Source organism: Antedon bifida, chromosome 5 (assembly GCF_963402885.1).
Source record: "Antedon bifida chromosome 5, ecAntBifi1.1, whole genome shotgun sequence".
In the NCBI taxonomy this organism is placed as follows: Eukaryota; Metazoa; Echinodermata; class Crinoidea; order Comatulida; family Antedonidae; genus Antedon; species Antedon bifida.
The window spans coordinates 20036267-20050079 of NC_136230.1; the positions used below are offsets into that span (position 1 = coordinate 20036267).

The 13813-nt window shown below is 32.5% G+C and overlaps 1 protein-coding gene across 3 annotated transcripts in view; it reads left to right on the top strand.

Annotated features, from left to right (window-relative positions):
• Positions 1-3863: 3863 nt before the first annotated feature.
• The window catches only part of LOC144843748 (gephyrin-like), a 150506-nt gene continuing 140556 nt past the window's right edge, over positions 3864-13813 (top strand). For 2 of the 3 annotated variants that reach the window (XM_078700676.1, XM_078700677.1), the window contains exons 1-2: positions 3864-4008; positions 11862-11940. In XM_078700676.1, the coding sequence (XP_078556802.1) occupies positions 3972-4008; positions 11862-11940 (116 nt within the window). In that variant the 5' untranslated portion in view covers positions 3864-3971. Of the gene's footprint in view, positions 4009-4388; positions 4453-11861; positions 11941-13813 lie in introns of all 3 variants that reach the window. The other variant, XM_078700678.1, reaches the window with a different exon arrangement.

Here is a 13813-nt window from a genome sequence, read left to right on the forward strand (position 1 = left end):
TTAGTAATTCTCAAAATCACACCTCTGTTACTTCGCTTGAAAGTATGCAAATTAGTATAGTAGTACAAGAAAGTTGCCATATCTCTATCGGTCATTAGCATTTTCGAGATACATAAGGCAATTCACTGTAATTTGCATATTTCATATAGCTTGTACTACTAATTTGCATACTTTCGAGGTGCTTGACTTATACTGGCTATATAAAACCTGTATCCGAGTCATTTGAGGCCAAAACAAAGTCTGTACATACATTTTGGTTGCATTATATGCAAATATTGTGAAATAATAAGAATAATATCCTGGATTTATATAGCGCCTAATGTTGTGAAACCGCTGTACATAAACTAATATGAAAAAAGGGAATTCCAACCATGCCAAAAAAAAAACCCAAACCGAAGTAAAGGGATACGCCTTCGTCGCTAACCAGGGATCGGTCTAATTGAACCCTGGTCAGCACTAGTTGTGTCGAGGGTCAAATGTCATACTTCTGGTCAATTTTTTGTAAAATGTTTCATTGGAGCAAATAGAAATATGTACATTCTGAATACGGCTGTGAAAAAATCAACTCTCTAGCATTAATCGTTTTCGAGATATGGGAAGACTGTAATTTCACCCCCTTATTTGCATATTTCATCTAATTTGTACTACTAATTAGCATAATTTTGAGGTGCGTGACGAAGGCGTGATTTTGGGAATTACAAAGCGGTCCTATGCTGACTATAGGAAACATGTATCCGAGTTATTTGAGTCCAAAACAAAGTCTCTACAGACATTTTAGTCGCATTATGTATGCAAACATTGATAAATGGAGTCGAGGGTCAATTGTTGTATTTCCGGTCATTTTTTCGTAAAATGTTTCATTAGAGTAAATATAAATATGTACATTCTGAACAAGTTATTGAAAAAAATCAACTCTCTAGCCTTAGTGGTTTTCGATATATAGGAACCTGTAATTTCACCCTTTAATTTGCATATTTCATGTAACTGGTACTAATAATTTGCATACTTTGGACCTATGCTGACTATAGGAAACATGTATCCGAGTTATTTGAGTCCAAAACAAAGTCTCTACAGACATTTTAGTCGCATTATGTATGCAAACATTGATAAATGGGGTCGAGGGTCAATTGTTGTATTTCCGGTCATTTTTTCGTAAAATGTTTCATTAGAGTAAATATAAATATGTACATTCTGAACAAGTTATTGAAAATATCAACTCTCTAGCCTTAGTGGTTTTCGATATATAGGAACCTGTAATTTCACCCTCTAATTTGCATATTTCATGTAACTGGTACTAATAATTTGCATACTTTGGAGGTGAGTGATACAGGTGTGATTTTGAGATCTACTAAACAGTCCTATGTTGGCTATTAGAAACCTGTATCGGAGTCATTTGAGGGCAAAACAAAGTCTCTACAGACATTTTAGTTTCATTATATATGCAATATTGAGAAATGGGGTCGAGGGTCAAATGTCATACTTCCGGTCAATTTTTTGTAAAATGTTTCATTGGAGCAAATAGAAATATGTACATTCTGAATACGGCTGTGAAAAAATCAACTCTCTAGCATTAGTGGCTTTCGAGATATAGGACAACTGTAATTTTTCCCCCTTATTTGCATATTTTATTTAAATTGTACTACTAATTTGCATACTTTGGAGGTGTGTGACAAAGGTGTGATTTTGGGAATTACAAAGTGGTCCTATGCTGGCTATTAGGAACCTATGTCTGGGTCATTTGAGGGCAAAATAAAGTCTCTACAGACATTTTAGTCACATTATATATGCAAACATTGAGAAATGGGGTCGAAGTTCAAATGTTGTACTTCCGGTCATTTTTTCGTAAAATGTTTCATTAGAGTAAATATAAATATATACATTTTGAATAAATCAGTGAAAAAATCAACTCTCTCGGACTAGTAGTTTTTGAGATATGGTAACCTTGTAATTTCACCCTAATTTGCATATTTAAGCTAATTTGCATATCATCGGGATGAGTGACAGAGGTGTGACGCTCAAATTTTGATCTCCTCATCATATATGACCATTTAAAAAAGAAAAATCTCTGTTTGCAATTTGTTTCACTTTGGGCTGTTTTTTTTGCTAGATTGACTAGCCATAACGATGCAAAATTAAAAGTTAAAACTAGAATTTAATTCGTCACTGTGACGAATTATAGGTGATCATTCTTATCATTTTACTGAAATTAATTTTTTTTTTTTACATGCACGTACGTTAACATACGATCAGAAAATGTTGATGTATGCCATCCTATTATATGCTTATAGCGTTGAGTTGAGCCTATTATATGCCATATACAATATGTACCAGTATATAATGTATTACAGTGTAGCATAGGTGAAATTACGGGACCCACATCATGTTGTAATTTTTGGGTAGGATGACGTTATGAAAAAAACTTAAAGACCCCTTCCCTGCAATTTTGGACGTTTTTTGGAAAATAATACATATATATCACTTTAAAAACAATAAACCATGTCATTCCTTGTCTTAAATGTACGTTTTATGGTAAATTATGATAAAAAGTGAGAAACAATGCACTACCTAAGTAGCTCGCGGCGATCGACCTCTCGTGGACGGTCTTAGGCCTAGCCTAGCTAGGCTTAGTTTTGTAGGCCTAGCTGGTAAACATCGGTAACGTACGAACATCGTACGCTAGCTATATACCTAGCCTGACGTTGTATAGTTGCTGCATTAATTGTCTTTCTATTTTTGCCAGACTCCGTTGATACAAATTGGGGAAAACCCGGTATTTTCGCTGAAAAGTTAGGAGTCTTCCATTTGTTTTGGCCTCACGATCGATCGAAAAGTGGGCGAATTACAGGTGAAAAACAAAAATATCAATCCGCGCGCAATGCATTTTGGGATTTATAGCGGGCCGCTATAATTATTAGAATCGACTTATTTTTCACATTTTTAACCGCTTAAAGACGAAAAAAGTTATCGCAATAGGACCATATAGTATTATTTTTACATTAAATATAGTTTGTGATCTTAAATTAGATCTAAAAAACGTAGGGAAGGGGGCTTTAAAGATGACAATTTCGGAAAATAATGAGTTGAACAAATAAATATAAGACTTCTATTTTATATCACTGTGAGTGTGCTACCCTGGTGCTAAATTGGGTCCACTTGAGCAGTTACCGTAGTATTATTTCTATTATTATTATATTATTATTACTGCCTTTCCGCTGAAAAGTCTGCCGACATTTCCGCTTGGGCTGCTCCGTAAATCTCTTTTACTAGTTTCTTCCAGTCTGATCTTTCATTGGCTAGTTCTAATTCTTTAAGTTGTTTCATGTCTTTCTTGGTTTTCAATTGTCCGGGATACTTAATGTCTGTATTATGCTTATAAAGGGTGAGTAGGTCGTTGCTGAGAGTTATTGGTAGGGTGGTTCTCGGTCTTCCTCGAAATTTTATATTGGTAGTGTTGCTGAAATAATAGCTTATTGCTGTGTTGGCTGGTGTACATGGGTCTTGTCTAAGTATGTGACCCAATAGTCTTCATCTTGCGTCGACTATTTCTAATGAAATCGGTTTTGTTCCTGTCCTTCTGTATAAATTTATGTTCGATATCCTGTCTGGGAACCTGATACCTATGATTTTTAATAATAATAATTATTTAATAATAATAATAATAATAATTATTAATAATAATAATTATTAATAATAATAATTATTTAATAATAATTTTTATTATTATTTTATTATTTCTATTATTGAAGTTAATAAAGGCATAATTGGCGCTCCGTAGGGAAGTAGAGAATGCTCCAGTCGTCAGAATGACGCTCTGAATATACCCATACCTCATCTAATGCAAAAATCGCGGATTGCTCATCATTCTTCTGATATAATTAAACAGGGGAGAGAGCGCTACCAGATCACCTACTAGGCCTAGGCATAGGCTATTTACATTAATAAACTTTTTTTTGAAGTTATTATAAACAAAGATGGCTAATAAGATAATTAATTTTGGGGTATTGACAGGTATTAAGGCCGTCTTTTTCTTTATTTACATTATATTCATTGAGGCTGAGTTAGTGTGACGAGAGGGCAGCGGGACGATTCGGCCCTCTCTCCCCTTCGGCCCTCTCTCCCCTGATGAGACGATTCGGCCCATTTATATTTATCGGCTTTTAGCCTTTGATACTTACTTATTTACAGGTTAATATATAATAATGGGTTTGGATAATAGGCATAGCCTTTTAATCTCTATTGTCAATGCTTAATTAAACCAGTTTGATTGAGGTTCGACCATGTGGTAGTGGGTGGCACGTTTCGGCCCAACTTGTTATGTTTATCGGCTTTTGATGCATTTTATAAGCATAAATTAAGCCTTTTTTTCCAAACTTTCTTTTCAGAGAGAGACTAGGCCTAGGCCTAGCCTGGGCCTAGTATAGGGGAGATGTACCAATTTGCTGTTAGTGAAAGGTCAAATCATTTATACTACTAGGAATAACGATGCAAAATTAAAAGTTAAAACTAGAATTTAATTCGTCACTTTGACGAATTATAGGTGATCATTTTTATCATTTTACTGAAATTAATTTTTTTTTTTTACATGCACGTACGTTAACATACGATCAGAAAATGTTGATGTATGCCATCCTATTATATGCTTATAGCGTTGAGTTGAGCCTATTATATGCCATATACAATATGTACAGTATATAATGTATATACAGTGTAGCATAGGTGAAATTACGGGACCCGCATCATGTTGTAATTTTTGGGTAGGATGACGTTATGAAAAAAACTTGAAGATGACAATTTCGGAAGATAATGAGTTGAACAAATAAATATAAGACTTAGAAGAACATTTGGCACGTAGAAGCGTGTTGCATGCTCTTTGAAATTTGTATAACTTTGACGAAAAAGATGAAAAAACTACTTTTTAACTTCAACTGGCCATATGTTAACGTCACAACATCCGATAGGCTTGATTTTTATATGAATTCATATCTACATTTCATCAGCTTTCATAATAAATTATAATCATCAAGGTAACCTTCAATTCTGAAGAGGTGTAAGATATTCAAATTTACGGTGAAGGTGAAATTACATGACCTACGTTCAAGTTTTTACACGTGATGACGTCATCAAAATGAAAATAGTGGCAAGGCATGAGAAAGTAAATTAATTGAGCAATCACATACTAAAATTTGAGCGAAAATTGGGCACAAAATAACAGAGATGCGTTCTATTGAATGTGATATTATATGACGAAAGAGAAACAAAACTTAATTTTAAATTCAAGTGGCCATTTGATGACGTCACAACATTTTGTACGTGAAATGTGTACATGAATTCATATCTACAACTCAATGGCTTCCAGAATAAGTTAAAAAAATTGGGGGTCATCGTGCATTCTGAAGAATTATTTTCATTTTAAAAATGCCTTATTTTTCACCATTTTCAGCACTTTTATGCAATTAATGTGCGCATTTTGTCATTTTTAACCCGCTCGTATAGCGTTATTTTAAGTCGGAACGGACTCAAATTTGGTGAATGTACTAAGGATGGTGAGTAGAATGCGATTTGTACAACAAAACAATCGTATATTTTACGCTTTTTAAGTACCGCGCGAGATATTTGTTACACAAATTTGTACAGAGAAAAATAAATAAGAAGAATAAAGATTTCATACTATTTATAGAAATACATTGCCTGTTAGTTATGTATTTTATATAAATATTATAATAAATATAGCTATTAGAACTAGGCCTATAAAAATCTGACTTGCGCCCTTAGTTGGCAATTGTATGAACTACGCAACTTTTCGATTAAATAATTACAAATTAGTTTTTAGTTAAAGATGTATTGACCCCCTGAAAAAATAATTCAACATTTTTGTTGAATATTCCATTTTAATGTAGCATAATAGTTATCATGATTACAAATGTTCATCTGGTTTGTAATTAATATTGTGTAAACAGATAGTCATTCTTCTGAAGAAGTTTTCTGTGAAACGAACAATGAAACCGTCAAGAAAAGAAGGTATTTACCATCTAATCTCGTAATTTGTACCATTGGTTTGATAAAAAGAATTGTTTACACATACCGGTAATAGTATCCACTTTGACCAAAATTGGATCGAAATAAAAATATATATTTACCTGAAAAAAATGTAATTTAAAGCAAAAATTTGTCAAATTGGCTGACAGGCAATGGGTTTTTGGTTTAATTTAATTATTTATTTTGTCATTTTTTTGAATTTTTTTTCTACGGAAGTGATTAACTTTATTAAAACTACAAAATAACATATTCAAAGTCTGATTTAATTAATCTTCATTTTTCATGTTTTTGGGGGACAATATATCTTTAATATATTTTGTATATATCAACATTGTAAAATTCAATCAAATTACATGTTTACTAAATAAAAAAGAGTGTTTATTTAACTTCATTCAAAATACATTATTTTCCTGTGTAATTGGACAGTCCAGTGAGAGACAACGTAACTTCACGGCACACGCAAGAAAATTCTTCCACAGTGTGTTGATTCTCGTCAACCAATCAAAGAGCAAGTATCCAAAATTTTTCAACCGTGAGGCCTACAGAGCAGTTGAAAGTGGAGGTTTGATTGGCTTACAATACATACCACAAAATGGCGTTTTTGTAGTTGAGCCATCAGAATTTTCCAAAAATTATTTAAATAATGGAGTTGGTTGGACAAAATAGATATTTTTCATACTATGAGTTGTTACTATGAAATATTTGAAAAGGCCTCATATAAACTGTTTTTTTAGCACTTAAAATTAATATTTTTCTAGTAACAAGCCCATGGTAAGTGGAAATATATTATCTCGGTGTAGGAAGAAAAAACATTTTGAGGTCATAAAAGGCTCAACTACAAAAATAATGTTGAAAATAGGTAATGAGCGGTTTGAAAGTTTCGTACTAAAAAGCTAGATGATAACGATCTTTTAACCACATTATTCACATGTTTGGAAATGATCTTATAGAATAATGGGTCAAAGTGACGAGTTCAAATCTAGTGGGCTATCCGAAAGGTATTGCAGATAACCCTTGTTATTGTCAGGATCTTTTTTTCTTCATCTTCTTTATGCTGCTTTATTTCATGATTTTTATGCACAGCCTATCTCAAAAACTTGTAAGCATATAATTTTGTAACTTTACCAGAATTCTAACCTTTATCTGAAGATGTTTTTTGTCTTTTATAACTTCTGTAGTAGATTGCATTAATTTTGATGAACTTTAATTGCCATATAACGACACACGTGCACGTTTAACTTTAATAATCGTGTGCTAAAAAATGGGCAATTTAATGCAAATCTGAAAAAAATACCTATTTTTAATCTGTTAAGCTCCTCAGGATGGCTGGTTACCCCAATTTGTTTTAATATATTAGGGAAGCTAATGAGTTGTAGTAATGTAAAATTTATACCTACCGAATGTTCTGACATCACCATATGGCCACTCAAATTTCAAATAGAATTTTTTTCGCTTTATTACTAGTTAATCCCATTTAATAGAGCACATTACGCTTATGCTTACCCCATTTCGCCCTAGATTTTAATATGTTCTTTCTAAATCAATTCTCTTTCACTTGCGTTAAAAAAATTTTGATTTTGATTACGTCATCATAATTAAAAAATTAGAATAATGTGACTTACTTAATTTCTAACATTGCTATCTTTATGTTACATTTTGATGATGTTATCATGTTAAAAATTGGACTAAAAGATGGGTTTCGTGATTTCATCTATGCTACACTGTATATAATGTATACAGTGTATTCCGTATGCTTTATGACACAAAATTGGTAAAATTCAGCCCTGTAAACATATTTAATTCATGTAGGATGGTGTAATAATTGGTTGTTCATGTTTTAACATATGTGCATGTGGCGTTTGCGCTGATAACCCGAACTCGTCAAAGTGACTCTCATTTTAAACTTTGTTGTCAGTCGTCACATAGCCATTTTTCTTGAAATTCCATTTTACTTGCTGTCCACACTAGATTGTATTAGCTTTCAAAATATATGCGGTCCAGACCAGCTTTAATTAAAGCTCGATTCTAATCATTTAAACGGTCCACTATAAGTCCTAACTTACTTTCTACACATTTCAGGACATTTTGAGCATTTCAAAATTTTCAAACATTTTGCATTACGCTCGCAATTTTGCGCACAGCACGTAAATAGCACATCTTGATTCTACGTATCTGAATTTCTTCAACATTTTAATATGTTGTTGGTCAGACAAATTATCTTCCGAAACTGTTATCTTCACATTTCATTTTGGTGATGTCATCATGTTAAAAATTAGAATAAAAGGTGGGTCCCGTAATTTCGCCTATGCTAAACTGTATGTGTATACAATACTGTGTATATTGTCCATGTTTTTTGACCACGAACCCAAGATATTGGGAGTTCTCGCGACCCACCAAGTATTTGAGCCACAGCCCCCCAGTGGTGGTTTAGCTAAATGACACCCCTAGATGGCTGGAAATGGTATTCTCGGACATACAATTCATGATAAATGACACCCCTATATGGCCGGAAATGGTACTCTTGCACGTAAAATTCATGATAAATGGCACCCCTATATGGCCGGAAATGGTACTCTTGCACGTAAAATTCATGATAAATGGCACCCCTATATGGCCGGAAATGATACTCTTGCACGTAAAATTCATGATAAATGGCACCCCTATATGGCCGGAAATGGTACTCTTGCACGTAAAATTCATGATAAATGGCACCTCTTGCGACAGTAAAGACACGCGACCGACGATAACATTTGCATTCAATGTGAACATCATGGGGTTCACTATAAAGGGGTGGGGTAGCCTCCCCTGGCTATGGGCCTGCACAGCATCGCTATCATTTGAGTATGGACCTGTTTCTATGAAACCAGTTTTGTTAAAGTATTGTACGTTGTGGAATTACATCATTATTACCCACAACACATAGCGAAAGTGCAAGTGTAAAATAATTAATTAAGGCAAAATTGAGATCGCAAATGTGTTATACAAATGTGTCTACTCAAGACTGAAATAAATTGATGTTTTTAAAAGATTGTATTTAATAAGATTTTTTTCTGTATGTTGGCAAGAAAAAACACTGTCCTTTTATTCAAAATACGGAAATCCGTATTATCTTGTTCAATATATGCTGTTTTAATTTTCAAAGAATTATATATTCAGTAATTTAATTAAGTTATTAAATTTAAAAAAAACGGATAATAAATCAAATTTAAACAAAATTCAGAACAATCACCATCACTTTAAGTTTTATTTTTAAAAAAATGTAGTTTTTCACCAATCAATAAAGTGTGATGGTTGGCTTTGTTTCGTATTTACAAGTTCATTGATGTGGGCACGGATTGGTGATGATCGCCAATCCGCATGTTGCTGTTGTATCATTTTTCACGTTTAACGTAAAACCATAGTTAATAAAACGTTGTACAAGTAAAGCAAACTTTTAAAGCCCTCTGCAGCATCAAAGGTTCTACAGAAATCTATCGCCGTAGAACTAGTAGGTGATTTAAATCCTTGTCCTAAAGGGAATTCCCCACTTGTAACAATGAACTATGCAGCCAAAGTGTCCATGTGCCCTGTCGGTGCTCTCCCCGTCACCAGTTCCCCTTTGTGTTTACGCTACTCGCATCAACACAGGGAAAAACCTGTAAAACGATTTCACGACCCATCAATTTTTTTATTGCGACCCATTGTCGTGTCCCATTGGTTGCGGAACAGCGGACACAAAATAGACTGAATATATACACTATAACAACATATTGTTATCTTCAGGATGTGATCTTTTTCTGTGCGCATTTTCTAACACATGTGCATGTGGCATTTGTTGTGCGGAAAACTAACTCGTCAAATTGATGAGTTGAAATCTGGTTGTGTACATGCTGCTCAACTACTTTGATGTAAACGTTTTTTTTTATTTTCAATAAATAATGCCTAATATTATTCTATTTAATAAATTAAGAAACAATGATTTATTATCAATCAGTAAAAATTTTGTGTAAAATAAATATAGAAACTAGATTTAATTCGTCACTATGACGAATTATAGGTTATATGCATTGATTTAAATAAAGATAACTATCGCAAATACAATAGCCAGTATCACAATCGGATCAAAGATACTTCTGCATATGTGGTCATAAACCACAATTGTTACATGATAATAAAGACAAGTTACTTTTTCTCTAGATTTCATTATAAATCGTGCGTATAATCTATACACTAAGAAATCAATACGGATATAAAAATAAATCTTATTTCCCAAGGTGAGATTCGATCTCGGTACCTTGAATGCTATAGACACGAGAACATACCACGAGCCATACGCAACTGAATAAAAGTTGAAGAAAAATTCCTCTGTGTATTTACTATGCATGAGTACCCACTTTGGTACTGATAGATTAAAAATTTAAAAAAATGATGCACTGTCAAAGTATATACTTTTAACGTTAATAATTATATGAATATTTTAAGTTAAGTTTGTTATTTCGGTTCACGAACATTTTTTTATTTAATATGCAATTAATGATGACATAATCAACTTTTTTTCTCTCAATTTCATAATAAATCATACATATGATATATACACTTTAAGAAAATGAAATGCAAAATAGGGGTCCCAAGCATTCTGACGATCTATATTAATTTTAAAATTTAGCATATTTTTACTTACACGTGCATAGCCTGTCAATTTTGACGTGCTCGTGTAACATGGTTTTAATTTTGACTTGCTCGTATAACGTGGTTTCAAGTTGAAAAGTGAATAAAATATGATGAAATTACTAAAGAAAGGTTTTTAAACACTTGACAATTTTGAAAATTGTAAGCGTACACATGCGTTATATGCGCTACGCACGTAATTGTATTTACATATGATGAAATATGATCTGAAATTTATGAGTACCAAATTTGGTTTAATTATGATACATGCTTGTGAAGATATGATTACAAACATGATTTTGTTAAAATTGTTTATTGCGCACCATGAAAAAAGATAATCACATCGATTCCTGGCCTTAAGGAATATACTCTGAAAAACTTGACATAGCTAGATGAAATTGATCTCAAGATAATTGACGGACAAAATATAAATAAATAAAGATTCTCACAAAATAAATAGGTTATGCATGATAATGCATATAACCTAAAAACTGCAGTCAATTGCACTGATAAGTTTAAACGTTGTTAGAGTGCCGACTCTGGTATGGTTGAAAGTCAATTCGTCCTCTCACATTCATAAAACAGACTGACGGTGAAATTAACCGAGTAGAAAATCAAAGCGCAAATAACGGTAAAATTTACCCATTGAAATCTTCCCATAGTGGAGTGTGAATGACTCTGTCCAGAGTGTGCGCGTGCCCAGTCTGAGTTTACAACTTGCCATTTTTTTTGGAGTGTGCATGCCCAGTCTGAGTTTACAACTTGCCATTTTTTTTCTGCCTTAGTAAACTATAAGCTTTCGCGTGGGAACTGTTTCCTAATGCTTCCGTTCTCTGGAATATAACTTCCTAAAGGCGCAGTGCAAAAAATTTATCCTTGGGCTCCGGTTCTTACACAACTAATTTCTGTGAATTTTGTATGCATGTCCTTTTGATCTTGTGTCATCTTAAAAAGTTTTCTGGAACGTCCAGTGATTATTTTAAAAGTTTCAATGAGGTCTACTCTTATGCGTCGCAACTCCAGTAGATTAATATTGTATACATTTCTATTTGTAGTGAAATTCATTGATTTCCATCTACAATTTACCAAGCATTTTGTCCATAGTTTAATTTTATATACATTTATGTAGGAAAGAATAAATGCTGATATTGTTTTTTTCTTATGCTCATTATTTGCAGTTAGTGATAGCTGTTTCAACAAGACTTCCATTGACAAAAGTGGATTGAATCTCCAACAGATGATTGAAGACAATGAAAGGTACAGTACGGCCAATTAAGATTTGGTGTAGATATAGGAAAGCCTGTTAAAATGGTTAATTACACTTTTAATGGAAAGATTAAATGAACCTGTTAGTCAACCTACCTCTTCGAGGAGTGATCTTGTTTTTACCCATCTCAGCTTTTTGAAAACTGTTTTTTTTTTGTCTTACGTGGGTTCATCCCACTTTTATTACATAAATACATAATATAATAATTTTACAGTACAGTTCTTTTTGAGTTCATCTTTTTCATTATTATCTTTTAACACTTAACCTTTTTTGTTTATTTACAGTTAAACATATTATGTTTAGAGTATTTACCTTCTTTTTTTTTTAATCCATAATTTATTTTCAAACTAAATACATAATTTATTTTTCAACTAAATACATACTTTTATGTTCAACATACATTTCTACTAATGTTATTCCATTTACATATATTTTATAGCATATACATAATTTGATTTAACAAATTATGTTTGTATCATCATACATATTTTCTGCTTGAATTTTTTTTAAAAATGTTTATGTTAACTCATAAGATAATTTATCAACATATCTTATTTTTAAAAACTTTCTGTATTATCTATACAGTTTACACACAACACAAATAAGTAATGCTTTCCCAGTTTATTAAGAGTATACATTTAACGATACATAATATTTATTTCTACTGATACTGTACAAGCAATGCTAAATACTACTAAAGCTTAATAATAAACTACATTTGGCCTCTTGGGGGCTACCACTCATATGACATCGCTGTATTAAAGGTCCAATGTGTTGTCACAGGAGCCAGTAAATCAAATTGTTGTTATTAAGTATATCGGTAAGGATGTAAGTGACATCCGTTAGGTAAATTGTGGAATTTGGGGGCAAAATAATTCCCCAGAATTATACCAGCCAAATGAGCGAATAGCATGAGTAACATATGAGTAGCGCCTGTGTTGAAGTTAGGTGTTGGATGATGCCGGGGGATGGCCGGGTGGGAAGATTGAAACGTTTGTACAACTATTGAACGGCTAATTTAACAATGAGGTGTGCTAGTATACATCTTAGTAACCAACTAAAACACTCTGAATTCCCATTGGTTGCCAATTAGAAATGAGCCTATCCTACATTTTTGTGGTTCCACTATTAGATATACCCGTTGGTCTATAGAAATACATTGTCAATTACTGTGGTTGGAACTTTGATAAAGTGTCTCCCTTGACTAACATTCACTTTTTAATTACCTGTAGAAACAATAAACCATTCATCCTAACACTTCTGTTACTCTGAAATCTACCCACATTTATATACCACATCCTTAGTTAAAAGTACTTGTGCTGTGTATAAACTATAATTTATTACTTTAAATTTCCTTATATAATCTTTGCTTGTATTCTTCTCCTATTACATATTTATTTTTTTTTCCTAGTTATCCATTAACATACATATTTTGTATTCGTTAACATACATTTTTTTGCATTTACATATATTTTCACTTACATTACATATTTTTATTTTTAAAATAATCTTTTGAAAAATCATCATAAACATATTTTCTGCTTGTATTGTTAACTCATAACATAATTTATCAACATTTCTTATTAAAAAAAAAACAAACTTATTTTGTATTTGTTACATATATACTAAAGTTTTGTTTTCTTCTTTGATATTCGGTACTGATTTAACCCTGTTTACCAATTAAATTGAGTTAGATAATTAGTTATTGACAATTAAAATGAATTAGGGTTCAACGATTTGCCCCAAATAGGGGTGTTTTCCGATCATGGTATACACTGTCTAATGGATGTCCATCTTGAAAAATATCTGCACACAATATTACGAGGATGCTTCGCATTTTTCTATCTCCTCTTACAATAATTG